The 27,772-nt window shown below is 41.7% G+C and overlaps 1 protein-coding gene across 1 annotated transcript; it reads left to right on the top strand.

Annotated features, from left to right (window-relative positions):
- Positions 1-900: 900 nt before the first annotated feature.
- vps9d1 (VPS9 domain containing 1) lies at positions 901-27,772 on the top strand. The gene is made up of 17 exons (XM_085358806.1): positions 901-1,005; positions 2,918-2,990; positions 4,797-4,994; positions 5,159-5,330; positions 5,542-5,653; positions 9,631-9,693; positions 10,928-10,980; positions 11,649-11,736; positions 12,110-12,192; positions 13,129-13,277; positions 13,495-13,863; positions 13,966-14,095; positions 16,163-16,368; positions 17,487-17,571; positions 21,213-21,317; positions 23,279-23,395; positions 27,256-27,772. Exons 1-16 carry the CDS (start codon positions 913-915, stop codon positions 23,388-23,390), a joined length of 2,091 nt encoding a protein of 696 aa, XP_085214932.1. The 5' UTR covers positions 901-912; the 3' UTR covers positions 23,391-23,395; positions 27,256-27,772.

Here is a 27,772-nt window from a genome sequence, read left to right on the forward strand (position 1 = left end):
AGAGGTGTACTTACGTTTACTCAGAATTTTAACACCTGACAGGTTTTTGGTGTTGTTCAAGTAAATCAAACAAGTAGGTTCTGTTTTAAAGAGGCTCAAATGTTTGCTTGTTTCAATATGATGAAAACATCTGCTGTGCTTTTTGTTTTTACATGACTGCACTCCGCATGGTTTCAGTTTGCTTTTTATGTTTTTCCTATTCAAAAACCAAAACCAAGCAATGCACCCAAGCTCTCGTTTGGCATGCAATTCTAATTTCTAAATGCTTTTTGGTTTAGTCTAACCCGATAAGCACAAAAAAAGGAATTCTTTTTAAACGCATGTTCCCATATGGGGACGATGGGTTTATTTTATGGCGTAAAGCAATACAATCACCACAGTTTATGTATAAAACACTTTATCGAGCAGAATGAAGTTTAATGTGTAGATAAGCCAAAATATAAAAACTCTGTGTTTTACACTGAGGTGTATTACATCTTACAAGCATCAACAATAATTGGGCCAGTACTGGGCAAACGATGATGAAGATGGAGCTGAGAGGCAGGAGGAAAAGAGGAAGACCTTAGAAAAAGGTTCATGGAAGTAGTGAAGGTGAACATGCAGAGGGCTGGTGTGACAGAGGAGGATGCTGGGGTGAGATGAAAGCAGATGATGCACTGTGGCGACCCCTAAAGGGAGCCGGAAGAAGAAGAAAACTGCGTCCTTCTGCAGACTGTTTGTCTGATGCAGAAGGACACATTCGTGCATAGCCTTGAACACCAGGAACTATGTCCTGGTCTCACTAGATAACACTAACACTGAACTGTGCCTAAACAGTCTGAAGCGGTAGAGGGCGCTGTGTGGCCTACCCAGTAAAAACGAGGAAGAAGAGGCGGAACCAACGTAAAACGAAGAAGGGGCACCAGGGTAACCATGGCTAAAGTTGACAGCGGAGCGAAACCACTACAAAATGCCATGAAAATGGCCAAAGTGGCAATACAGCTGGACGGAGGGAACAGACACAAGGTCAGTGAGCCCCGGGGGCCGATAGCACGGACACAGCAGCGGGAAGCGGACAGGAAGCGGCGGGTGGGGATGTAAACAGAGGGAGGGGGCGGAGGCTGTCAGTGGTTAGCCACATAACGTTAACCTGCTCGTTAATCTATACATGCAAAACTACCTTTAATTAATAATGATATTTATTCACTGCCATCCCGAGACTCACCTCAGTGTTTTGTCCTATGAAAGCGCCTTTTTGCTGCATTGTCATCAAGTTTATTGTACACGCATAACACCAGTGTTTACGATGCGTTATAATAAAGAATATTTGCGTCTAAAAACAGAGACAAACCTGGCATTTTCACTCATGTTATTCAAAACACGTCGAGCTAAAATATGCAGAGGAAACAAACACTCTTCTGTGGATTGTGGTTTCTTTTTCGTTTTCCCATCACACTGTGACCACCTGCGTGTGGCCCCCTGACCCGTCGAGTAGACCCTGAAGCTGGTCTGCACTCTGGTGTCTGCACCAAGATGTTTACAACAGATCTTTTAAGTCCTGTAAGCTCTTCGGTGGGACCTCCGTGGATCAGCCTTGTTTGTTCACATTCCACAGATGCTCCCATCTCAAGTCAACACTTTAAACTCGTTGTTTTGCTCCAAATCATTGCTGAACAGTTTCTGCTTTGTGACAGGGCGCATTGTCCTGCTGAAAGACGCTCCAGCCATCAGAGAGTCTGTAGGGCAGGGGAGTCCAACTCCAGGCCTCGAGGGAGGGCCGGTGTCCTGCAGGTTTTAGATCTCACCCTGGGTCAACACACCTGAATCAAATGATTAGTTCATTACCAGGCCTCTGGAAAACCTCAAGACATGTTGAGGAGGTCATTTAGCCATTTGAATCAGCTGTGTTGGATCAAGGACACATCTAAAACCTGCAGGACACCGCCCTCGAGGCCTGGCATTCCCCATCCCTGGTCTACATGATCTGCAACCGTGCTCATGTAGGCAGTACCTGTCAAAGTAACATCCATGTGGATGGCAGGATCCAAGGTTTCCCAGCAGAACAGGCCAGCTGTCACTCACGCATGCATCAGTGAGCCTTGGCCACCCATCACCCTGTCGCTGTTCCTTCCTTGGACCACTTTGATAGATACTGTCCCCCCGATCCCTGCAGACCAGGAACACCCCACAACAGCTTATTTGTTTTTAAATTTAAAAAATCAGAGAGCTGCTCTGGGTCACAATTTGGCCCTTCGCTCAAATCTTCACATTTGCCCATTTTTCCTGCTTCTAACGTCACCTTTAAGGACGAAATGTTCACTTGCTCTGTAATATATCCCACCCACTAACACGTTCTTTGATGAAGAGATAATTATTCACTTCACCTGTCGGTGTTTATAAAGTTGTGATTGATCAGCGTATATATTTTCCTCTATGGTGATGTTCTCAAACTCGGGTCCTTTACAGGAAGCCTGCGAGTTTGAGGGCTCTGCGCAGTATCTAATATGTTCCTTGGAGTCTGTTTGTGTGCATGTGATATATTTTTCTATTGGCAGAACAAAATAAACGCTGTTGTTTATAAGTTTTGATTGGTTGGGTTGAGGTGACCCCTGACCATAGCTGGCAGTGACCTAATCTGTAGGCACTGTCTGTCTCTGTCCTGGTGCACAGAAACAGTAGGTGTGAATTTAGACCCAGGGCATCCTTTGTACTGGTTAAAGTGCAACTATGTTTCCTCTAAAAACAGATTATCCTCAGCACCACATGTAACCAGTCCAAAGCTGAACTGCTTTCCTGAGTTACAAAACTCTTTCTTTATCAAAGTTGGAGGGACTAAAAACTGCAACTAATGTGTTAATGCGATGCATGCCAGTGTGTGAGGTTATCAGCAGCCTGTGTACTTATAACAACTGATGGCCTGTTTGTGGTCTCTCTGCAGGAAGCTTACTGTGAATACCTCCGGACCATCCACTACATATCACATGCACTTTTGGAGGAAGCTGTTTCACAGAGTAAGAGCTGAAGGAAATGTGTGACTGATGATGAAGGAGCATAATGGTATAAGGTCTCTGCTCAGTTTACCTGTTAGTGTGCGAACAGTCCAGTGCTTGTTAAAGCAGACACTGAACACGGAACATGAACCAGTTTACAAGCAGAACTACCCTCCTGACCGTTTCCTCTGTTCCTTTAATACCTTACGAGAAGCAACCTCTGACAATACAGACGTACCGAAAGTTCCTGGAGCAGTGCTTCCTCGAGTGAGTCAGGCCCACAACTTCAGAGCAGGAAAAAGCATTGCTCACTTCCTGATCCAAAAATCAGTGCTGTTTGTTATTATCAAAGAATTCCCGCAGTCCCGCACTTCAGAACTCTTTAAAATGTTTGTATAGCAGTGGACTCATAAGGTGCACAACATGTGAAAGTGGCAGCTCATTCAGAGTATGAAATGTAACTGCATTAATGTTTCTTAAAGGTACTACATCTTTGATGCTCAAAAATGGAACAAAAATGTTTCAGCATTTGTTATTCATGGATACATCCGAGCAGTTTCATCGCTGTGCGATAGTCCAGATTTAATAGGGGACTATAGGGCTACAGCCCAAAAATGTACAACATGAAAATGGCCAATAATTGAATCTTTTATATGGAGTCTGTTGGTAAATCATATCCTGTGGCCGCCACAGTTACCAAAGCTCTACTCGGTTTAACATCTGTGGGTTTAAAGCTGATTGTTTTTATGAGGCAGATAGGCTCATCTGTTCATCATCTCAGGCTACGTCCACATGAAAACGGCGTTTTCGATCACTGAAAACGGAGATTTTTAAAAACTCCTGCCAGGGTAGAGATTCTCAAAAAACTCTGTTTTTGTGTTTACATGTGGACGCAGAAAACGGAGATTTACTCACGCAAGCTCAAAGGTGTGCACCTTGTTTGACGTGACGCTGTGCGCCATGTTATTGTTTACATGAGATGAATTTCTACAATGAGACAAAAAACTGTTGCTGTTACTCTGTGTGCAGTTTTTACACGCTTACACATGCAGTTACTGTCCATCCATTCAGAAAGGCAGAGGCGTCGTCAGTTTTGAATAAATTAACAAAAAATGTAATTAAAATTTATGCATGCTGTATGCATTTAGTTCATTCCCAAGTTGTGAGTCTACACCAGCCGAAATCCTGTTTCTGGTTATTAACATTTGAAATGATGAAGGTACTTGAAAAGTAACACAAAATTAGCTGCCTTTCCAGAAAAACACAAAGCTTTTGTCCTGAAGGTTTGCATAAAACCCTGTTTACTCTTTCCCTCCCAGGCTTCTAGACTGGCCAACATTTCTGCACGGCTAGGATTTGGCACGTTCTTGACAACGTTTGACTGCGTTTTTGGCGTTTACATGTGGACGGAGATATTTTTCCAAACTGCACGTGTGGACGGGATTTTTAAAAAGAAAGAAAATGGAAAATCTCCGTTTTCAAAAACACCCGTGTACGTGCGGATGTAGCCTCAGTGTACCAGCAATCATGGCACCATGACCTGTTTGTGTGGCTGCTTTGATCAATCAAAAAGCAGTGTTATCTGCAAGCCATAAGGGTACCACCTGAATGTGAGCGTGTTGGACTCGATGGATTTGTGACCCGGACCAATCAAGGGTTGCTACTCAGTAATCCTCTTGTTCCAACACTGTTAATCATTCCGATCAAGGCTTGAACTAATCAACCATTTGTGAAATTCAATCAGCTTTCTCATGCCATGTGATGACCTGTGTATAGTAGAGAGATTAATCCCATCTCATGGCGTGATATGTGTCTTTCTGGCCTCAGTGGAAAAGGAGATGGTGTCAGTGGAAGTGGCTCGGATGTTGACCCTAGCTGAGCAGTGTCTGGAGCGAGCCAAGTCATTTGTAGGGAAGAGCACCGAGCCCCCCGACCTGTCAGCTTCTGCTTTCTCTTCGGGTTCACCTGGCCTACCAGAGCCCCATCAGACTGCGGTCGTCCCTGCCTCTCACACTGCAGACACTGGTGAGTACGTTCTCCTCCAATCAGAAGCATCTCTTCTGTAAACACACTGGTCAGTCACTGCTAAGTTGGAGCCAGGAGTCACAAGTGAGATGTCACCTGCTGCACAGTGTTACGTCATCTCATTGTGTCTTTAGCCTGAGCTCTTGGTCTCTGTTTGACTGCAGTCACAGTACCTGTGGGTGGTGCTCCTGTGGCCACAGACCATAAATCCTCGAGTCCCAGAGTGAGCGGTCGCAGCAGGCTGTTGTCAGACGAAGCCGAGGAGCCCTCACCTTTCCTGCCTCCCGAAGTCTTCCACAAACTACAAGCAGAAGCGTCGCAGGACACGGGCAAAAAGTAAAGACTGGTTTTCATCAAGGAGAGGAAATATTGCTCCAGTGATAGAAGCTGGACAAACAAAGAAGAACAGACTTAGTAGTTGCTCTGGATTCCTGTAAAAGCACAGTGTTTTCAAGTGAAACAGCAAACGTGTTGCAGTCGATTTATTATCTAAATTGACGCGCGCCGTGAGTCATGTATTGTTTGTTTATGCGTTTGTGCGCTGCAGGGAGCTGACACCCATCGAAGAAGCCTCACGTTTGAACCAGAAGCTGAAAGCTAATTACGAAGCTCGCCTGGCGAGACTCACACCTGGTCAAGCCTACCAGAAGACATCTTTGGTAAGTTTGGGAAATGAACTCGTCTCAGTCTGTTGTCACATACGCTACTTTGTTGTCCTTGTTTGAGCACAAGTTTATTTAAAAATGTAAAGACGTGACAACTTCTGTTAAAACGATTTCCAAAAATGTTACATTTTTTTATTTTAGTGATATATAAAAATTTGTTTAACAGTATTTTTTGTTTGCACCTTTATTTTGCATGTGGAATATAACAGGTAGATGATTTTTCTTAGCCAGAGGACAAACTTCCTGAGGAAGAGTTTCACCTGAAAGAAGGGATTCAATTATTGATATTATTCCTTCCAGTTTTGCAGCATGTGTATACATATTTGGTCCGATTTGCCTGGATATTCAATCACACTTAATCTTTTTTCCCCCTCTAAAGCCACGAGGCTGCCGTGATGTCATCTGACAGAGTTATCATAGACATAACTTAATGATAATGGTCGCGCTCTGATTGCTACTTTCTGTCTCCCGTACTCGCTGAAGTTTGTTGTTCCCTGTCACTAAATGACCACAGCACACTCAATTTGCATGTGTGTGGCACAAATGAAACAAAGGGGGGCTTTTTTTGGAAAAGGGTCTAAAAATTGGTAGGTAAAGTTTATTGAAAACACTTCAAATTTGGGCAACAGTAAAGTTTTAACTGAAGTGTGAGAGGGAGGCCAGAGCCCAGCCTGTGACGATATCTAAAAACATGTAAAATTGTGTTGTTGTTGGGTTTTTATTAAGCTCTGGTTTTGATGGCAGTGTCGCGATTATGTGAAGATACTGTTGATGCTGAGGAACATATACAGGTTTTACGCTTTCATGCAGACTTCTATATTTCACATATTGAAACCTTCAGTCCCAGAACTTATACAAGGTGTTGTTAAAACAGGAGGCGATTCATAAATGTGCTTCAACTTTCAACTTCAACAAAGTTAAAAATAAATAGAATTTTAATCACTTTTATATCAATCTTAATATAACCTTTTAAACTGTAAAACCTTCATTTTATGCTAGCATATTTACCCAGTCACTTCCTCATAGTAACAGTGAAGATTATATTTTGATAAAAGGGAAGACAAAGAAAGACAAACGGTTTTTATTCTAATTAGTTTCACTTTGCGGTTCTGAGTGTTTCCTCTCCTACTGAAAAGATGGCCTATGCTTGACGGACGGTGCAGGTGACATATTCAGTGCGCAGGATTGGTCCGTCTTTCCTGACATCTTTGTCACTGTCACCAGTATCAGGCTGGGCGTGTTTTAGATGGATTAGCTCTTGGTAAGTGCATTGCTCACACTTGTCTATAGTGTGCATCAATGAGAGAAGAGCCAAAGTTTCCATAATGAACCAGAAGAAGGCAGGCCTGAGGAGGCAGTACAGGGCTCAGTGTAAATCTCAGAAATTCACCTTCATGTTGATGCTACTTCAATATATTCCCGCTTACTAAACTCCTCCACCTTAATGTAATGCCCTCATCAGCAATGGGCTCTTCAGCAGGGTGCTGCACCCTAACAGAGATGTGAGGAGCATGCCAAAGAACAGGTCAGAGCTGATGGCAAGCAGCATTAGAGTGGTGCTTTTTAAGTATTTAACATTAACATATGAGCATGCTGTGAATGTACATTCAAAGGTAATTTAAAGATAAGAACACACATATTCACATTTTACGTTTGTGTTTGATTTGATTTTGTTACCTGTAAATGAGGCAAAGAAAGAATTTATCAAAATAAAAGTTTAATGTTGCACAAAAATAGTGTTTATTTCGGTTATGCGAACTAAACGCAGCTAGCCGAGTCAAGTTTCATCGCAATGCCAGACTCACTCACCATCTCATTGTTTTCCCAGCATTACTCTTCACATTCATAATGCTCCATTACATCATGTATTTCATCAGCTCCAAACAAAAGCTCAGGCAGCAGCCAAAATGTAAATCCTTAAATGACGTGTATTAGTGAGTGTGGGAACGGTTGTGGGAAAACAGTGTTTATGTGATTGCTCTTTCTTTTTTGTCTCTGCTCAGCCTAAACAGAAATTTGACACACTTTTTCCCTGACTGTGGTCGCTCACCCTGTCAGTAAAATGTTTTTCTGCCTTTGCATTTGTAAATTAAACTTTCTTTGACTGCCTGGTAGACATTAGTCTCATGCACTTTGAATCTTCTTTAAAAGGACCTGTTATTCTCATTTGTTTTGTCTAAAACTTAGATTTAGCTCATTTCTTTTTAAGGCTTTCTTCTGATTGGCTGCCCCTTGCAGACAGAAGTTTTCACCAGCTGGTGGGTGAATGTACAGGTGGATGTATTACTACCAATAGTTTTTACATTTTGGTGACCATTGAAATTAAAGTTAATGCTTCAAATAAGTTGGTAAATAGAAATATGAATTACATAGGGGTGTAGATACTTAATCAAAGCCTCTCTGTGCTGCACCACCTGGTTTGTGGATACTGACATCTACAAGTGGTTTATATTAATCTAAGATCTAGGGACATTTATCATACTAATGCAATTCTACTACAGAGATGTGGTAAACATTGATTAAGTGCTATTGATTTAGAATAAAATATCCTCAGTTTCTTCTGTTATTCGCCTAATAGTTGTATTTAATATGTATTTAATGTCACAAACTTTGACCTCAGTTTAAGTACTGAATCATTTTCTGCGATGGTAATCAAAAATAATGGAAACTCTGGTGGATTAAAGCGCGCTACCTGTGCTTTTATTTTGTATTCTGGTCTTCCGGTTCGCGGTTCCGCTGCTGTTAATGGTGAGTGTGACGGGCGGAGGGAGCAGGCTACCTGAGAGCGTTTTATTTTAGCCGGGTAACGTGTGAGCTACAAAGCAGAACTTTCTCTCGTCGTTTTTTATAATTTTAGTGGGAAACTCGCTACATTAAAAATATATAATAAATAATGGTAAGCAAAATGCCGCCAAGTTTAGCTTACATCTGGTTAGCTCGCTATTTTCTTAATTGGCTCGGTTGTAGGCTAACACTTCTTTTTCTGTAGAGATCTTTTTTTATTTTGAGCTGTAGGTTTTTAAAGTAACGTTAACTTGTCAGTTAGGTGCGGAATATGTTTCGACAGTCTGCGGAGCCTCGTGTTTTCTGGAGGAAACTGAAGGCGTTTGTAAAGGTAAAGTCATAATGGCTAATTTTGTTAGCCAATTAACGCCACTGACGCGTCCCCCCCACAAGCTTTTAATGACACTACCGTGGCAAATAATTAGGGCATTGTGTTTTAAAATACACAGTATAATAATTAAGTCAATATATATAAACTGAAAATGCTCTGTGGTTTATGGAAAAAGGTGAAGTATTTTCAAGGTTTGCACTTTAAATTGCACATCAGGGATTCCCAGTATATTTAACGTTTATTTACAGAATGGTATTAAAACTACGTGGGGCGTCTTAAATAGTTTTTAATGTAACTGCTATTACAAAACATGTAAACCAGGAGATATCCTTTTAATACAGAACCACAACATGATATAGTTGTTAAGTAAAGTAAGAGTTTTGTGGCTGCACACTTGGAGTGGAGGGAACTAGTTTGTGTTGGTATCACCAACAAATACTTTACTTTCATGTTGTGTGGAACTTGGATGATGCATCCTGTAGTTTTTTAAGTGGTGGTTGGCAGTGTCATTGACATTTCTGGTGTGGATTTTGTCCCCTGTTGGCCCATATGTGCCTCCACATTTCTGAGTCAATGCAGGAAAAACCTTTATTTTTCTAGTACTTAGAAATCTGAGTTTAAGGTATGTGTGAGTCGCGGTTGTTTTATTTACAGAAAGATTCATCAATGGTTGCTATCATTTTTTTTTTCTCAAATAGAGGAAAGGCCGCATTAAGGCCCAGGGGAATATTTTGAACTTTGATTTATGTTAAGCTTTTTTAGTAGAGTCCAAGATTAGATCTCATTTTATTGAACAGATGCATACAGTGAAGTAAAGTAATAAGTAAATAGCCTTCTCTCCATTTTCCCCATTCAGACACTCTCTCTCCAGCGGCAGATGATGGAGAACCTCATCATAGCCAAAGCCAGGCAGGATGCTGTATCCTTTGAATATGGTAAACAGTTGGATTTACTGCATGGGGCTTTAAGGTTTGTAGCAATCCAAATGCAAAAAAACAAAGATGTGTATTAATTTTGAGCAACAATCCCCGCCTTGATGCTTGCATTATGTTCAAATGCCAATGAAGTAGGTGGTGCATTGCTGGGAATTGGGCCAGGAGAAGAGAGAATGGTTAAAGCGGAAAAGGACATTAAACTTCGGATTTCTGATTTAGGAATGTTGATTTTTGCTTTTTTTTTACGTTCATCCTTTAGCTGAATAAGCTTTGCTTTTGTTGTTTGATGTATCCTAAATTTTATGCTCTCTGAGTTAAGCGGTCCTTTTTGGATCGCCTTGTTTAAATTGCAGAGTTAGTTGTGGAAACAACACACTAAGAAAGAAATCACTCTTTGCAGAATCACCCACTCCACTGGCATAAACAGTACTTTTAGATTCCAGCCACGGTGTGGCTTCAGTGCTGTGGATAGTTTGGATCCACACTAACACTGCAAAACACCAAAATCACACAATAGCAAACTAACTTGCTGAGCCAAACTCTGTGTTGTGTAAGGTGATTTGAGTGTTTTTTTTGTCAGTGGAGGCTGGTGGAGTGTAGTGGCTTCACTTTCCCAGTGAAGTTCACTTTCCTCAGTCAGTGATGCTGACCCACAATCGTTGTTGTTATTATTGTTAGATATTAAATATGCTTTGACAAAGTTTATTGAAAGATCTGAGTAACCAGCTGCTTTTAAATGACTTGTAAAGTTGACCTGTTGCTACAGCAGAAAATGCAAAGATGTGCATTTTACATTCAGACTAAAAACCAACAGATTTTTGATCCATATTACTCAAATGAGACTTCCCAGTGTGTTGGAAATCTCTCTGGTTAAACGGTCGTACAAATGTAAAACGTGGTGACACTGATAATGCAGCTCACCTGTGTTTCATCAGCTGATCTGTAGGTCGTACAGCTTTTTGTAAAGCTCTTTTACATTTGCTTGAAAAATGACTGAAGCTTTTAATCAGTTACTGATTGCTGATTAAGTTTATACTTGTAATACTAAAAAGTTGTTACAAGCTTCTTATCAAAGAAAAATCCATTGGTTTGGACATTAGTGGCAACATGTGAGTAGTATAACTCTCTAAAGCTTTAATGAACTTTATAAGATTTCCCAGGATATACTCACGTCTTATCCACGCAATGGTTTGGAGATTTCCTTAATGTTGACATTAGCTACAGCGGAAGATGGAGGACAGAAGACTGAGGCTGCAGGAAGAGGCCAACAGGTACAGTGAGCTTTTCATTAACACAGTGAATTAAACTAAAGCATCTTTGTTTTGGTCACCTTAAATGTAAATGTATAAGAGCTGTGCACTCCTCTTTGTGCTCATGCCTGATGCAAGCTGGGACAGGAAGTTATATTTCTAGGGAGGTGTTATATGATGACCGATAGGTTTGCACTGTGAATTTCATACAGAAGTATAAAGTCCCTGCAATAAATCACAGATGTCAGGAAAACTGGACACACTTTTGAAAATTATTTTTTAAAAGTTCTGTAAATAACTTATTTTTTTTAATGCACAGATTGAACTCTGTAGCTATAAATAGGTTTCCATAATATTTCTCATTTCTTTTCTTCACACCTGCATGTAATTAATTCCTTCTTCTATTTGCACATTTGGTTAACCAGACATGACAGTGATCCTGTATTAAGTATAACTTCTGTGCTGTTATTTATAGCATTTATTGACCAAATTACAGTGTTTATAAACTGTGTAAATAACCTACTGCATAATAAACCAGAGATTGCAGGTTTCTTGCTGGGGTTTTGCAGTCAGGACAAAAACATAGTGGCTGTTGGAACCTCAACAAGGGGATCTGCTTCCAAAATTAGCGATCACTGGCAGGCATACAATTTCAGTAACCTCTCCTGTGTGTGCGTTCGTCATTCCAGGAGATTTGCAGCGTCTGGGGCAATGACTCCAGAGGAGCGAGAGCAGCGTATTCTCTACACCAATGTTCTGGAATATGAACAGGACCATGTAAGTTTAAATGCTATTAAAAAGTGTTGGCAGGTGTAAATGAAGATTAGAAGACTTTGCATAGCAGCAAATAATTCAAGTACAGTAAACAAGATGGCAAACTCTGGACCTACATATTTATTTCCTCTTCAAATCTCCAGTTTCCAGCAAAGTATCTTAGTTTGTTCCAAATCACACAGAGTTGCATGTTGTTGTTTTTCTACTGATGCAGTGTCGATGCACAGCAAGTTACAGGCAGCCCACGTTTCAGCAGTCCCCTCTGTTTTCTTTCACAAGTTCTCAAGTATTGAGTTTTATGTTGGTTAATTAATGACTAATCACTTAATAGACCTTTATATATGTGTTTATGACGTTTTTGTTTTGGCCTCTTTAGGATTGGCCCAAACAGTGGAAAGCCAAAATGAAGAAGACTCCTGATGTCTCGTTAGTGTCAAATCTGGTCTCCTACCTGCTCAGGTAACTGACAACAAGGTGGAAAACAGTTTATTTTTCTTGTGTGGAGAAATACCTGTGCTATTTATTTGTGCTTTTTTTTTTTTTAACACAACAAGACACAGTCAAAGCATTCAAATGTTGTGACTGCTCAGGATTGTCCTTTCTGGGTTTTATTCAAGTATTGGGGTGTTTAAGTGGTGTTTTGTCAATCAGAAGGGTAGTTTGGCTTGAGTGTCTGGAGAATTGCAAAGAGACGAAACCAGGCAGTAAGCCGAAACTAAAGTAACGAATAGGGAAATATGCATAAAGGCAAAAAACTGTCTGCCACGACTTCAACAACACCAGAGAAATTGAGCTGAATTCGAGGATTGATTTGACTTTCTCTTTGTCCTTTGGTTTGACATGTAGTTAATAAAAGTTTCACTTATTATTATCAAATTTACAGTAAAGTTAAACACAATAATAAATCATATACAGCACAGATTTTATAGAATATGCATAAACGGTTGTGTATTTGCTTCAGATGGTTTAACTGTGCTACAGAATTAGGCAGTCCTAATCCTGCATGTACTTGTTTCACTGAGAGTAGTTTGGACTTCTGGTAGAGGAGCTCATATGCGTGTACACACACAGCACCGTGCGATGACAAAGCAAACACGTTTGTCAGAGTTTAGAACGAATGCAGTCTGAAGAGAGCTGCATGCCTTTAATGAAGAAACACTCAGCTCTAATCCATTTTAAGACAAGTGAAACACAATGTAGTGCAGAGTATTTACAGATGAATGATAATGAACCTTCTAAAAGATGTTCAGTCATTTAATGATCTTTAATGATTTCTGGAGCACAGTTTGTTATTAATCTGTGGACTTGGAAAGTTTTTAAATTGTGTTATCCCACAGCCGTTTCTGATTTTGCATCGTCAGTGGATTCTGTTATCGCTCTTAACTGTGTCCTCAGCCGGTCCGACCACCCAGTTGTGAAGCTGCTGAGGAAACATCAGTACCGAGTTTACAACCGGCTGTACCCCATCGTTAGTAAAGGTCTCCCTAAGAGTCCCGCCATGCCACTGAGACCACGTCACAGCATTCACAACCCACTTCATCCAGGTAAGGGGTTGGTTTGGAAGACAGTGGGTTCATATTTATGTTCTCTTGGCTTCTTTTTTGTGCAAACTAGTTTAAATTTTTGTTAATGAGGATTTGAGACAGAACACTGGATTCAGCTCTACTCTGTATGGGCAGCATTTAGAGGTTCTGGACTCGTGATGCTGTTAATTGGAGTGAACCAAGTTACGTTAATGGTGACATGTTCTGAATCACACAGAGACTCCGAAGAGACCAGTCAGGACAGCATGTAGTACCCAAAGTGTAAAGAGCTTCAGCACAGACTCCTTGATTTCTCCCTCGCGCTCCCACAACCTCATCCCTAAATATGAGGAGGAAGAGGCGGAGGAGCCCAGCGAGCAGGGGACAATGGACCGGGAGAACTCATTTGAAGATCTGGAGCAGTTTGTGACTCAGATGGATTGGGTTCAACCCCCCAGCAGCACAGACGACACTGCCTCGGATTCAGATTCGGTCTGCGATTTTTCTGTGCCGCTGGAGCAGGATGAGAGCCACGTCCAGGAGCTGGAGAAGAGAGCGCTTAAAGAACACCTGAAAGCTGTCGTCAAGGACGTTCATATTGCAATCGGTGAGCACAGCTTGTTGTTTTGGAACAGCAAACTCTTCTCTTGTCATGACATTTGCATTCATTGATGGGAGTTAAATGATACGGCTGTGTTCTGTCTTTCAGATCAGCTTCTGTCTTTGTGTTTGCTGTCCTTTGAGTGCCTAAACACTGCCAGCTTTAAGGACCTGTGTCTCGCCAGCATTGAGGAAGCCTTCTTCACACCTCTGTGGAGCGCCCTAGTGGCTCTTTTCAGGTAGTGCACCTGTAATCCTCAGTTCTGTGCCAGAGGCACAAAGGTGCCGAAACACCAATAATCAAAGAGCTGTTTAGATAATAGAGATCTTATAATCCACTATGGCCAAATGTAACCAAATTCTTGAGAAATATAGTGCATAGAAACTGCTTTCCTATTAAATATTAAATTATACGTACTATTAAGTAACTGCCTTACTGCTTCTAATAGATTATTCATCCAGATTTGAACACCCAAATTTAAGCTTGGCTTCCTGCAGGTCGTTAAAAGTCTGAGTTCCCATAAAACAGATATTTTTAAGGTTGTGAAGAAAAAATAAGATAAAACAAGTTAACATGTTTCTAACATTGTTGTCCCTTTATCACCCATATTTATTAAATTTAAGTTTTAGTGTGGGACGAAACACTAGGAGGCATTAATTAGTGTTGGTGACATCTTTAAATCCCCAACAAAATTCAAAGAGTCATTTATTGTCACGTAAAAGAAATGTGACAAATACTGTATAGTAATGACTTCACTGTTGAGCAGTCATGCAAACTGCTACTTAGTGCAAATAATAATACACAATTTTAGCTTTTTACAGCCTTAATTAAACTCGCTAACTTACTGTTAGCAAAATGTTCTTCTGTCACAGAGTGTAGGGTGTGAGACGGTGCTCTTAGGAAAACACAGGTGCAGTGCACGTGCCGGTTCAGATCTAGAGGTAATTTGTGAAAACGTTTACCTGAATTTAAAAGGTTGCTGCAGAGTAGAGAAATGGATCAAAACAGGCTGCATGCAGAGAGAAATGAGTCTTAGACGTATGTTATGCTGTCTGCTTAAACTGGATGGAAAAGGCTGCTACAAATGTAGCTTTCAGACTGTGTAAAAACACTTAAAAAGTTCATTTAACCAGTGGGTCAAGGTCTCTGACCAGCATGGGGCAGTGCTGCTCTTGTTTTTGCTCAGCTTCCCTCATCTGCTGTTCTCTGGTTGGGTTCTCAACTTGTTTGTGTTGCAGATTTCGCTGTAGTTGACTGTGATGGTACTTCTAACATTATTGTGGTTTATATTTGATTCCCAGTTGTGTGCTGTGCCATTAATTTTCCGCATTTCCTATACTCAACCTTTAGTTTAGCTGGATTCAAACAAATTCAGTGGTAGTTGGTGTCGTGGCACTGAAGTGAGCTGGGTGATTTAGATAATTAAGATAAATATAAAAAATATGTTTAAAATAAAATTTAAAAAAGCTCTTGCAAGAAGCCAGAAAATTAGAGTTTAAAGATTTTATGTCGGAAACAGCTTGAAAGAAATTTGAGATCCGATCTTCAGCAGTATCCCTGTGTTTGTCGGTCAGACCCGCCCTGCGCTGATGCATGATTTCAAAACACGAACGCTCAGCTGGAGACTTCAGAAAGGTGACATCACCTGCATCACCATGGCTGTGTTCATCCTTTATATACAGTCCACTGTTACCACATGGAAGCTGTATCGTTTCTTGAATGACGGAGGAGAATTTTAAGTTTTATTGATACTAATAATTATGCATCAACTTGCTATACTTTTTACTTTATTGCAGAAATAAGAAGTGGAATAGCAAGAATTCTGCTCTGCAGTGTCTCGTGGTGATGTGCCCTAATTTTAGCTAGAAGCTAAAGTGGAACTATTTTTGTTGAGTTTTATGTTAAGCAGGTATGAGGGTGTCAGACAATGATCCTGTGGAAGAGCGATGTGTTGTGCTCATGTTCTAAATATTAACAACCACGTCAAGAAATAAGAAAAGCTTCTTGATTCTGGGGTTTTTATTCCACTTTAGGGTATGTTTTTAATCAATTAGACAGCAGGAGCTCAGTCTGTGACAGTTATCCAGCTTAGTTTCCAGGAAAGCTTTAAAAAATTATTCCTCATTCTGCCATCGACTAGGAATAACCTGGAGTTTAAATATCCAAAATGTACCCCCTACACAACCACTACCAGGTTTTCATGTGACGCTTCCCAGACTTGTATCATTCTTTGCTCCGTTTCCATCATTTAGTTATTTGTCCGTTTGTTGGATTTCGCTCTGGAGCCATATGTCTTTGATTTCAGGAAGGTGTATGTAGAAAGGGAGGAGGCCTACGAGACCAGTGTGAAGCTGTACAGCGATGTTTCACCTAGAGATATCGGCATTCCCTTGAAACTGTTTCCCCAAAATACCGGTTCCCCACAAGGTTCCTACCCCTACGGATCTGCTATCCAGGAGCTCAAACTTCTCATTCATGACCGATGTCCACAGAGGAAACTGGAATGCATTGGTGAGTCAGATTGTGTTGTTTTTATTCTCGTTTACACAAAGGCAGAGTTTTGGGATGGAAAGCTGCTCTTAAGAGAGGATTAATTCCAATTGAAAGAAGAAATACACCCTTTTCTGGCAGAAAACCATGGCCTGAGGCTTGGTACTGCTCTGCCTCTAACCTCCTCACGCTAATTTTTATTTTAGTATTTGCAGGTTTTGAAAGGTACAAAAAACATTTAATTTTGCTTCGTTAGAAGGGTTTCATGTTTGTTCGAAACTCTTTGGTGACTGGTGACGTGTCCTTTTGAATTTTAAATTCAGTCTGTTTTTAATCATAAGACCTCACATTTATAGAAAACTAAGTGTTATTATTCATCAGCATTAAACTTTACTAAAAGCTCTCTGCATCTGTAAAGTGTGAGGGCAGCCAGCCGTTAGGTGCACGTCCTCAGAGTGAAGAAGGCATAAGTCAATTCTTCTTGTGAGCTTTAAAGATAAACAGTTCTTGGCCAGATGGTCTCTGATGTCACTCTAAACCAGCATTTATGTATTTGCACTAAACCCAGAAAAAAACATTTTGTTCAGTAAATGATTGAAATAATAATTTTGTACCTTAAACTTTGCTTTGAATCCATTTTTGTCAGTCTCACAGACCTTTGACAGTCGGTCTGTTCTCACAGCAGCTGAAATCTAATGACTGTGTGGGCTGACTCATTATAAACAGAATATCAGCCTACTGCCTGCTCCTGTCACACAGTCTGCTTTAGGTCATTGTCCTGCTGTAGGGGGAAATAGCCTGCGAGGTCTATGGCCGTTCCCTCCACTGCAGCGCCCGAGGCGTTCACACCTGCTCCATGTAACATGTCAGATATTTCCGAGCACGTTCTTTCTCATCAGAACACCTCAAACTCCAAATAAGATTCATCTGTCTGTAACACTTTGTCCCAACGCATCTGTTTAATGTCCCAATGTGCCCTTTGTTTTTTTCTTTCCTCTCAACTTTGCATCCAAACCTGTTTCTCTGGCTGCTATCTCTAATTACTGGGTCAATACTTCGATATCTTATATTATATTTGAAGCATTCAGTCTGTATTGCAGTGCTCCATGAGTTTTATCGTTTCTTGTGTTTTGTTCCAGTGAGGACGTTACGCCTGATCTGTGCCTGTGCCGAGGATTACAGGTGTCTTCATGAAGGGGACGCGACTCCCAAAACAGCGGCCATGTGAGTAAATGATCAGCTCCAGTAAGTATCTGGGCCTTTACTGTGGTACTGCACTGACCAATCTTTCTTTTTCACTAACACACAAAAATGACAAATGTAACTGAGAAACAATGCAACAGTTATACAACACAGTGGTGTATTGTTCTTTTAGTTGAATTGCTATAAAGTACACCTCATTAAACTTAAATGAAAGCCCTTTCCTCATTGCATATTCCTCCTAATAGGAAGGGAAAGACTCTTCCGAGATCCGCTCATAAGTACCCAAACATCATTTAAGGGGTCCCTGCCTTGGTAGCTGCCCTGTCAGCTCTCATCACTGCTCATTTAGGTCTGGCACAGCAGGCGCTGTCTTGGGTCTGTTACCCTCCTGTAGAGCGCCTCTTCCTGACCAGGCCCAAAAGTGGGTCGTCCTGGCTGAGCCTGGAACACACCATGGTCCAGTGAGGAGGTTTGGGGAATAAATGAAAAGGGATGGAGTTTTGTGGACTGAACAGTGATACCCAGAGACAAATGCTCAGTAGGTTGTAGCATGCATAGGGTTCAGCAAATTAAACGCGTTCTTTGTTGACAGAGTTGGACCAAAACTTTGTAAAATAAATGGCAGCCGAGCTCTGCATATTTCTCATCGTGGCTTCGTATTATCGCTGAACTGTATCCGCTAGAGAACGTGTTAAAATCAGCATGAGTTTGGGCTTCATCTGTAATTTGGGCTGACAGTATTTTGGCATTATTATTTATGCAAACAGAGACTGAGACTTCTAGTGACCGCAAGTAAACAAACAGACGCTGGATTTCCTTTACTGAATGGGTGGGGATCATAGTCCTAGAATAAGAGCATTTATGAGGCTGTTAAAAGGACCACACTTAAGTTAAGGTTAGACGTTTTATAATAGGACTCGTAACAGTCGACTCAAAACCTAGGGGGATATGTCAGCAGCTTTTAAATGGGTTTTATGTGTGATTAATGCTTGTAAAAATCCTGTTTGCTCCAAGAGTCAAGGGGGAAAACATCTTCCTCCTTCAGAAAGCTCTTGGATACGTTTTCTTCTTTGTACACTCCAGTTGTTGTTGTTGTTGTTGAGCGGCTGAGGCAGTGTCTCCTGCTCCATATCTGTCTCTTTGCATCGGAGCGCTTGTGACGTGATGAGACACGGCAGTGGAAGAGTTGATTGGGCGCAGCACTTCTCAAAGCTTTTGATCCAGAAAAGTTGTGACGTTGAGGGATTTTGATGTGTACCCTCACGACGCTAAAAGAAACAACTGGGCAACAAATGTCTCTCCAAGAAATGCAAACCTAATCACGCTGCACTTGTTATGTGGAAACACGAATCGCACTGTGTCCTGCCACAGCAGACATTTCAATCGGTGACTATTTTAGATTTCACAGAGCTTTGTTACCATCTTATAGTAAAGATGAAATCTCCAGGTTGGACTGGACTTTGGCCCCAGACTGCCAGCGCTGGCATGTTTTTCTTTGCTGGTTGCAGCTCAGTGCAGGGCCATATGTGACTGCTTTTCTTAGTCCCTTTTAAATACAGGTTGCCTTTGTGGATGTCACTGTGACTCACAGAGTGGGTGTTTTTAATCCAAGGCCTGACTCAGATTGGAAAGTCGTTTTTTAAAAATCTAATCAAGATGTTTCACAGACAGAGTGTGTGTGTATGTGTTAATATTTATGTTTATATTGCATATTTATCTCTCCTTGTGTATATCGAGTACACCAGTGCAACAACACTGAAGCGCACTATTTATTGTTCGCTGCGTGTTTCCGTATGGATTGATCTGCTGCAGCGTTTCGGTGCCTGACTGGTCCCCCAGCTTTGTCTTCCAAAGATGCATCTGGTCAGGATTTGTGTGCTTTGGCTTTAGCTGGTGTTTCGTTGTTCAGTATATAGAAAATTTGTTTAAGAAAAATACAGCGACAAAATGTAATTTAAACTTCACATCACGGCGCTTCCTGCTTTACCTTAAAAATTAATATTTTTATATCATAGCCATTTTGTCCTATTTCACCCAGACTCGCACTGGGATTAGGGTTGGGACTGTTTCCCATTTCCAGTGTGATAAAGGCGAAGGTGTGCTATACCAACAGAGTCTCGCTCACATATAATAAAGGATCTAGCCTAACAGTTTAAGTGCTAGTACCTCGCAACATTTTCCAGGCTCTTCTCTACTTTTGGTCCACAGTTACCTGAAGTGATTCAGTCTGATTTTACTGTGTATTTGTAAAATTGCTCACCTGCCTCTCTGATTTTTCACCATACCCACCCCTTGCACACAGTGGAATCTCTCACCAGTAAATCTTGGACAAACCAGTGTCTCTGCAAGTGAGGAGGCCCGTTAAGCTCTACTTTAAAATCAAAGCAGACAGAAACATCCTCATTCTGTTCTTCTTGCTTTAGTTTTGAGATGCTGATGATGGACTAATGTAGCTGCTACCCACACATGGATTAATTTCAAATGGTGCCGTGTGCGCATTTTGGCTCACGTCTCCTTCACTTATATTACCAGACACGACCTGAAATGTTAGTGTGGCAGATATATTTAAAAAATGATTCTGGCTGTGATTCAGGATGATCGTTAACAGGCTGTTGGAGATCCCTCCGAATGTTGTTGGTCTTTTCATTGATCATTGACCCAACAACACTAGTTCAATTAAATATTCCCTCAGAATTTAGACGGGTTTCCTTTGGGGTATTTTTTGCTTTCACTGTAAAATAAATTCTTTGTATAACCAAATTAGAATTATTTTTCCTGGCCTTTACCCTTACTCTTTAGAATCTAGTTTTAGTTGGTGGTTTGTTGTTTTGTTTTTTGTACTAGTTGTCGTCTTTTTATTCTGTGAAAAGCCATCTAGTCCTTTTTTTTCCTTCCTCTTCTATTGTGATCCTCTGTATTCCCTCTACATCCGTTTAATCGGGAAATTTTCTGTCTTTCTGCTTCTGCCGTTTGCATTTTTAAACTTGTTGTCCACTAAAGAGCCCTGCAAAGCCATAATGTGGCCTAATCTTCCCTGAGAGATCAGTACTTGTGCATGTGGCTGGACTGCATTGTATCCTTGGAATGCAGAGACACCAGTTTTCGTGTGAGCGATCGATGTGTATGTTTACAGTAGTGAACTCTGAAGATTAGAGTTCAGGGCTTGCGATTGTGTGAGTATGTGAGGTCCGGCTCCCAGCGGTTACATGAGCTCGTCCACACCTTCCAGAACCCGCAGGAGGAGAGTATCCAGTTGCATGTGCACCGGGTCAGTGGAGGGCCAGCAACCTGCCTTCTCACGCAAACTAGCAAACGAGCAGTTAGCCCTGCGTGTGAGTCCTGATAAACAAATGGTCACTGTCTGCACACAGGGAAAATGCTATCAAGCTGTCATCATCTCCCAGGCTGCAATTTGTCCTCCCAACAGATCTCAGAAAGGGAGGGAAGGAGGGGGGAGGAAAAAAAGCTTTATCATTTCCATCCCCGAACAGGCATCCCGTTAAGAGCTACGTTTGATTTAGTTTCCTTTCAGTCCCCTGGAGAGTGCATGCAGTCATACTCTGTGAATGTCACTCTTTTTTTCCCCTTCATCTTTATTTATTTGCTTTTGTTTTTCCCTCTTACTTGAACTTACCGCCTCCTTCCTTCCTTTCCTCTGACAGCGGTGCAGACGACCTGTTACCCATCCTGTCCTACGTGGCTCTGCGGTGTCAGTGTCCTCAGCTGGTGTCTGAATGCGCTGCTTTGGAGGAGTTCATTCATGAAGGGTGAGTCATCCGCATGGAAAGTGATGATGTCCCTGGGAGCAGATAAACTTACAGTTTGGTGCATAAATACATAAAATAACAGTAAAACGTGAGTATTTTGTTAACATGCTGCCGCTCAGTAAAATCTTATTTATTCCCAAGTTTAAAATTAAGAAACTTTTTGTCTGAAAGGCTGTAATGAGACCTTCCTCAGCTCTCTTAGTTGCCTCTTGTAGTGATTCTATATGAAGGACAAAACTAAAGCTTTGCTTTGCGTCGCGCTTCCATCCAGCAGTGAGCAACAATGGCTAAAGGTAGATCAGAGTCAGCCAATCACTGACGACAACCAGCACACCACCGCAAAAGGACAAGAAAACACTGTGGCTTCAGGTGGTGCCAGTGACAGCGTTAGTGAGCAAACAAACAGGGGCTGATAGTTGGCTGTAGCGTTTCAGGCCCTCGGGTGAAGACTGCAGTCGGCATCGGCTGTATATTCTTTATGTGGAGGGAGAGTTTGGATTTTGGAATCAAATCTAAACCAAATTTCTTTCTTCTAGCTAATGATACTGAAGACTAGCTAGCCTGCTAGTTCATTCAGACTCATCTGAGAAGTTGCTGATGGTTATTTTAAACTGGGCAGCTAACGTTGGCCCTGTTTGTGCAGAGTAGCTAAATTAGAGCTAGCTGGCTAAAAATATCCTTACTTGAGAACATTATTGTTATCGAAGTCACAAAAATTTCATCAAATAAAACGGAATTCAGAATTATGTTGATTAGAATCTGACTGCTCGATGTCTGCTGGAGACACAAACGTGACAATAAATAGCAAACACACTGACCATGAGAAATGATGCTGACACTGGGTCTTCTGTGCAGATCTAAATAAACACAAAGCAACAGCAGTGCTTCCAGTTTTCATCTTTGTCAGGGTTTAAAAATCCAAATCAAATGTTTTTCAGGCTGAAGTTTTGTTCTTTTCTGATGATGATCGGTGCAGAGCACGCTCATGTCACCAGAAGCAGCTAAGTGCTGTTCTGCTTGAGCCATACGTCTTTGGCAGAGTAGCATGTGAGTTTACACACCACACCCAAAAGGTCTCGTCATATCTCCAAAAAGAGTGGATTGTAAAAGCCGGTTGGTTAGACTGGCGTTGGCTGAGGAATGTCAGGATATTTGGGATTTGGTTTTCTTCTCTATAAAAGTGCAAATAAAGTCCTTGAGTTTAGATCATTCATGTTAGAGGAGAGACTCCCGTTCTCACAGAAATGCGTTGAAGTAAAAGCTGCATGAAAAGTATAGAAAGATGGGTTTTTAAAAGAATAACTGACCTCGAATCACAACGTACACTTAACTCAAATCAGAGCAGTAAAAAGAAGTTTGACTTTAAACTCAGCCACAAATGTCTCTGATATTTTCATCTGAGGGAAAAAAAAGCTGACTGTAAATTCATTAATTAAGGAGTTAACTTAGTTTTTAGTCTGCAGTGTGAAGGATTAAACGCTGTGTTCACTGATAACATGAAAGTGCAACTGTTTGTGCGCCGCTACCCTGATCAGTTTGTCTATGATTGTGACTTGGATAAAGATCGGAGAGCATTTTATGAGTAATTGATGCAGAAATCCCGCTAACTGTAGTGGCTTCACAAAATGTTTCTTCTCCTTTTTTCCTTCAAATGCACGTTTTGTTCAGAATTTCCAGATAACAGCTGAGCGATAAGCATCTTATCGCTTTCCTCTTTCTGTCCCCTCTCGTGTCTCGATCCTCTTAGCCCCGGACTCAGAGTTGAGTCCTGGCCTCGTCTGCATCTCGTCTGCTGTCTCTAAAAACCTCCTTGGTTATGACTTGATCTTTTCATATAGCATCCATGACTTTCTTTTGCTCAGCCTGCTCACCGTGTAATGTGTTCATAACTCCAAAAGTGGAGAAAAATTGTTAGTGTAAAACTATAAAACCTTTTACTATCATCCACTTCTCTGTTTCAGCTATTTGATAGGAGAGGAGGGATACTGCCTCACCTCCATGCAGAGTGCTTTGGCCTATGTTGAGTCTCTGCAGCCCGGCGTAGCTCAGCTTCCTGCGGGAAAGCTTATATGAAACAGGTAAGGGGATATCCATACATAACATGGATGCTTTGAAGATGAGCTTTTCTGTAAAGGTTATTGTGACATTCGTGTTATTGCACAGTGACTTAAACATCCTGCAGAGAATAAGCTTTTCATTACCATCTACCTGAGGGATGCATCAGTGAGATTAATGGGTCAGTGAGGTAACCTGTGAACGCAACCTGGTCAGCTGCAAGTAAAACATCAGAGCCTGACGTGCCTCTGACAGTCAGACGTGTTTGGGCTCGTCTCATTGTTGTGTGCATTAGGGAACATAAACACATAGTGTTGGTATAGCAACTTATTAAAATCATGTAAAAATTTATCTTGGTGTTATCACACATGTACTGTTGAGCCATGCCTGACTGATGCGGCCAAATGAAGCCCAGCTGTAAAGTTACAGCAGTGCAAAGTGTCACTGGAATTTGCCTCCATTCAGATGGTGACGCTAAAACAGTTCGCTGACACTGAATCTGACACTTCTGCTGTGGCAGCTACAAGAATACAGATTAAAACACACAGTCTGGTGCAGAATCGGCGCTGAACATACTGAGTAACCTTTAATGTTGAACTGCGTGCAGTTTATTTGCAGCTGTCACTGTAAAATAAATATATTTGCCCCCTTTTATGTGAGTGCACGCAGAGGCTGAACCAGAACACCTGGGTTAACAAAAAGTTAATAACCACGTTATACCTGTGACCTCTGACCGGTGTTTAGAGTTTGAAAAACAACTGGTTTCTCTGATTAGTTTAATCACAAAGTTGAACTCAAATGCAACCTTGGATAGCTAGCCAAGTTACAACTAACTGCCTCCAGCTTGCATAGCTCGTACTGCAGGAAGTTGTCAGCCTGGCAAATTTACAAGGCTGATCAAACTTGTGAGTTTGGATGAATTAGCTCAAGTCATCCAGTCGTGACAGAAGTTTTCTGCTTTAGATAGCTAGCACTTCATCTGCATTAGAAGCCATGCAAACACTGAAAGAAGAAAAGTGGATTTATGGAGTGCCATGTCTGTGTCTATTATGGCTCATCCTCAGCGTCGTGGCTTTACCAGGGAGTCAGCCTTTACTGCTAGCCCCTCTGCAGCCCTCTGTGAGAAGTCCTTTCTGCCTCACTTAGCCTTCACGTCCCAAAACTGAGTAAAACCTGAGTCTGTAGCAGGAGGCCCTGCAACCACTCGGATGAACAAATTGACTCCAGTCTGTTTATTTTTTGTTTTTCTTCAACCAAATCTCCTTTGTGCCGTTTGTCTCCTGCTTACCGTGTGCTCTCAGGGACTGCGTGTCAGCCACCAGCAGAAGTCTGGTTTGTAAACAGTTTTTAAAAAATTATACACAAACATTAGAGAAGTCTGCTCTGACAGAATTCAGTGCTGTTGGTCATGGAAAAATGAGAACGCCGCCAATTTCACAGCAAAATGCTGCAGCACGACCCGTCTGAGTTGACTGACACTGGAAGTGCCGCACACGTGCAGATCCTGAAATATATGATGCAGTTTCATCTGAACGAGCAGACCGATGGATACTACTTGTTGTGTTTTGATCTGCTGTTAAACGAGCGAACACATTTCCAGTTTTGGCATCGTTCTGAAAAGCTCATCTGGAGGAAGGTTTGAAGTGTGGATGCAGTTGTGAAAAGAGGTCGTTGAGATGGAGCGATAGCCGGAGTGAAGTAGACTGAGACTGATGCATTACACCGAGGGATGAGAGTGTCACTGAATGGCCTGTCTGGCACCCAAGGTGCTGCTCTGCAGGATGGGGCGTGATGACACTGCACGTTACAAAATGTGACATTTCTCAACTGGCGTCTCCCAAAACTCCCAGTGACACAATCATTCCACTACAGCCAAGTATTGAACTCTGCGGACTGCTGCGCTGCACAGAGCTGTCAGCAACCGCAATCAGCTCTGTGCCGGAGAAGCAGATTTAGGTTGAATGTCTGGTTATATATGCTGTGTAGATGCTTTTCCGTGGCTTTGGCTTTAAAGATGATCAAAGTTCAGATTGGTATTTGAATGCTTCTTTTTAATAATGTACCATAGAAATCCCAGACCGCCTCTGAAGTAAGAAACAGTCATCAAACACGAGTCGACATGCGTTATGTCTGACTGTCAGCAGTTATTCTTACTGCGCATTTAATCCTAGTCACTGAAAGTTACCAACACTGACAGTGGAGCAGAGACACGACCACGAAGCAGACTTACAAGTCATCAATCTGCAGCAAAATGCTGAAAAGGTCAAATGCCCGTCTCTCTCTGTACTCAGATATGACCTTCAAAACATCAAGTGCAGGTGAGAGGAAACTGGAGGACTTATCGTTAATGTGCAGCGAGTTTAGGCGACTGTTGCAAGAAGCCTAACAAATTACAATGTTGGCTTACCAAAAAGCAGCTGTTTGACACATTACTGTAGCTGGGCATGCCACGATGTGTTAGTGGGTACCAGTACATTCATGGTTGTCAATACCTAATAGTTTGATTATGACAGTTTTAAAAAATTGTTAAATACTTGTTTAATTTGCTCACACGGCAACGGCAGACGGTTGATTTAAAATGGTAACGTCATGTTTTTGACCCGGACTGAAATGTTAGCGTGGCTGCAGAGTAGCTTACTCATGTTACTGCAACATTACAAACATTTTATCCTGTGCAGCAAAGTGAATTTCACACGGCAGCCGTCTCAAAAATCTGTAACGTGCATTTCAAAATAACAATGCAGAGTTCCTTCATCCCCGAGTCTTACTGCTCCTCCTATCGACCAATCACTGCAGAGCTTCAAGTCGCAATCTTCCTGCATTTGCAGGCATCACCCAAGAGCAGCTGTACCACCTGTGATTGTTTCCACCAAGCTGGTAAAAACATCAGCAACACAAATTGGCTCAAAGAAACTTCCATAACAAATAAGCTTTGATATATTTGTGAGTACTGTGCACGTAGTTCTACCCGCAGCTAATATGCAGACCTTGTCCTTGGTTAGGCTGAATAACCAATCAGTACCAATATGAGATCAAACAGTTGGAAACGGCAGCAAAATGTCTGAAGACGCAAGCATCAAATGAACAGTGTGTTCCAGATCTGTGGACTTCAACAGACGACCGAACCAACGCTTTTTACATCGTGATGACTTGCAGTCTGCATTGACAGCTCCCCTTGTGGTTACAGCTTTACGCCTGAATTATCTGACTGAATTTAAACGTCAACTTAAAATAAAAGACTGCTTGTAGTTACTTGCAGTACTTTTTCCCTTCAACCATAAAAGGCCGATGGGGTATTGTAGTCGCTCCTTTTCTGGATTATCGAGGATGCGTAACGACGTGATGGCTCTACTTGTTGCCGCTGTCTGCTCTGAGGCGCTCAGAGTAATGAAGAGTCCTTTTGGCCTTTCCTCACCTGGTTGTTTCCAGTCACTGTGTTTGGAGCAGTCGGCCCCTGATGAAAGCAACAAAACAAGTTTCGTTTATTAGCTCATCAGTGTGAAAGATGAATCTGTGTTCATCAGAAGACGTCTGCTGGTCCTCTAGTGACCCGTTTCATGTTAGGCACACGCTTAACTACTAGTTTGTTTCCTTGTGTTTTTTAATGTGTATATTTAAGCTTTGTAGCTTTGTTTTTTGTATTTTAATCTAACCCTACCCTGAAAGTACTCACCGCTGACCTGGTTGGTGTTCAGAAGGTGTATTATGAATTTTGGTAATACCCACCACCACCCAAACCCCCTGCAAGATGGGATACTTGTTTCCTTGATCCTCTTCAATAAGATCCGGGAGGATACAGAAATTGCCTCATGCAGCTCATGCAGTGTAGATATTATATTATAAATGTATTGCCAGTAAAATCTTTCCCCATTGTGTGTTGTAGGCTGCTGCACATCCTTCCGTTCACCCCGTGACCCCTGCTGCAGTACATAAAGGCTCCAGCTGAACCTGCAGCTCCCTGAAACTGCATATGCATATTTTCTTGCACACATACAGACGTACGTTACATTTAACCAACCAGAGGGACTAAACTGGTGCCGGTGAGCCTTTTTGACCCCATCAGCGCCTGCTTTGGGACCTGTTGTGTTTTCAGACTGGTTGAAGTTGGACTTATCCAAGGATTGCTGTGTTTGCTGTCCAGACTTCTTCTGACACGCCTTTCTCTGCAGAAAGGATTGAACTACTACTTCTCTCCATCTCAAATGTTTTTGACCTTTTTGTGTCCGCGACCTGAGCGCGGCACGATGACCGCTTCCCTGCAGGGACTGACGGGCTCCTCCAACTATGTCTGAGGCAAATGCTGTAACAGAAGGCAAATATTCATGTGTTAACATGTTACTGAGAATAATTAGCGTGGGCTTCATTTACTCTCTCCAGCTGATGAAAGAAAACAGCGTTGC

This window comes from Diplotaxodon limnothrissa, linkage group LG7, assembly GCF_057381915.1.
Source record: "Diplotaxodon limnothrissa isolate DT_005_m linkage group LG7, D_limnothrissa_male_GT1.1, whole genome shotgun sequence".
In the NCBI taxonomy this organism is placed as follows: Eukaryota; Metazoa; Chordata; class Actinopteri; order Cichliformes; family Cichlidae; genus Diplotaxodon; species Diplotaxodon limnothrissa.

Bases quoted from the DNA above. Each gene is read 5' to 3' on its own strand.
- vps9d1 (XM_085358806.1), top strand. From the start codon at position 913: ATGGCTAAAGTTGACAGCGGAGCGAAACCACTACAAAATGCCATGAAA. The intron at 10,981-11,648 runs GTACAGTGAGCT...TCGTCATTCCAG, and splicing joins CTGCAGGAAGAGGCCAACAG to GAGATTTGCAGCGTCTGGGG. The intron at 12,193-13,128 runs GTAACTGACAAC...CTGTGTCCTCAG, and splicing joins CTGGTCTCCTACCTGCTCAG to CCGGTCCGACCACCCAGTTG.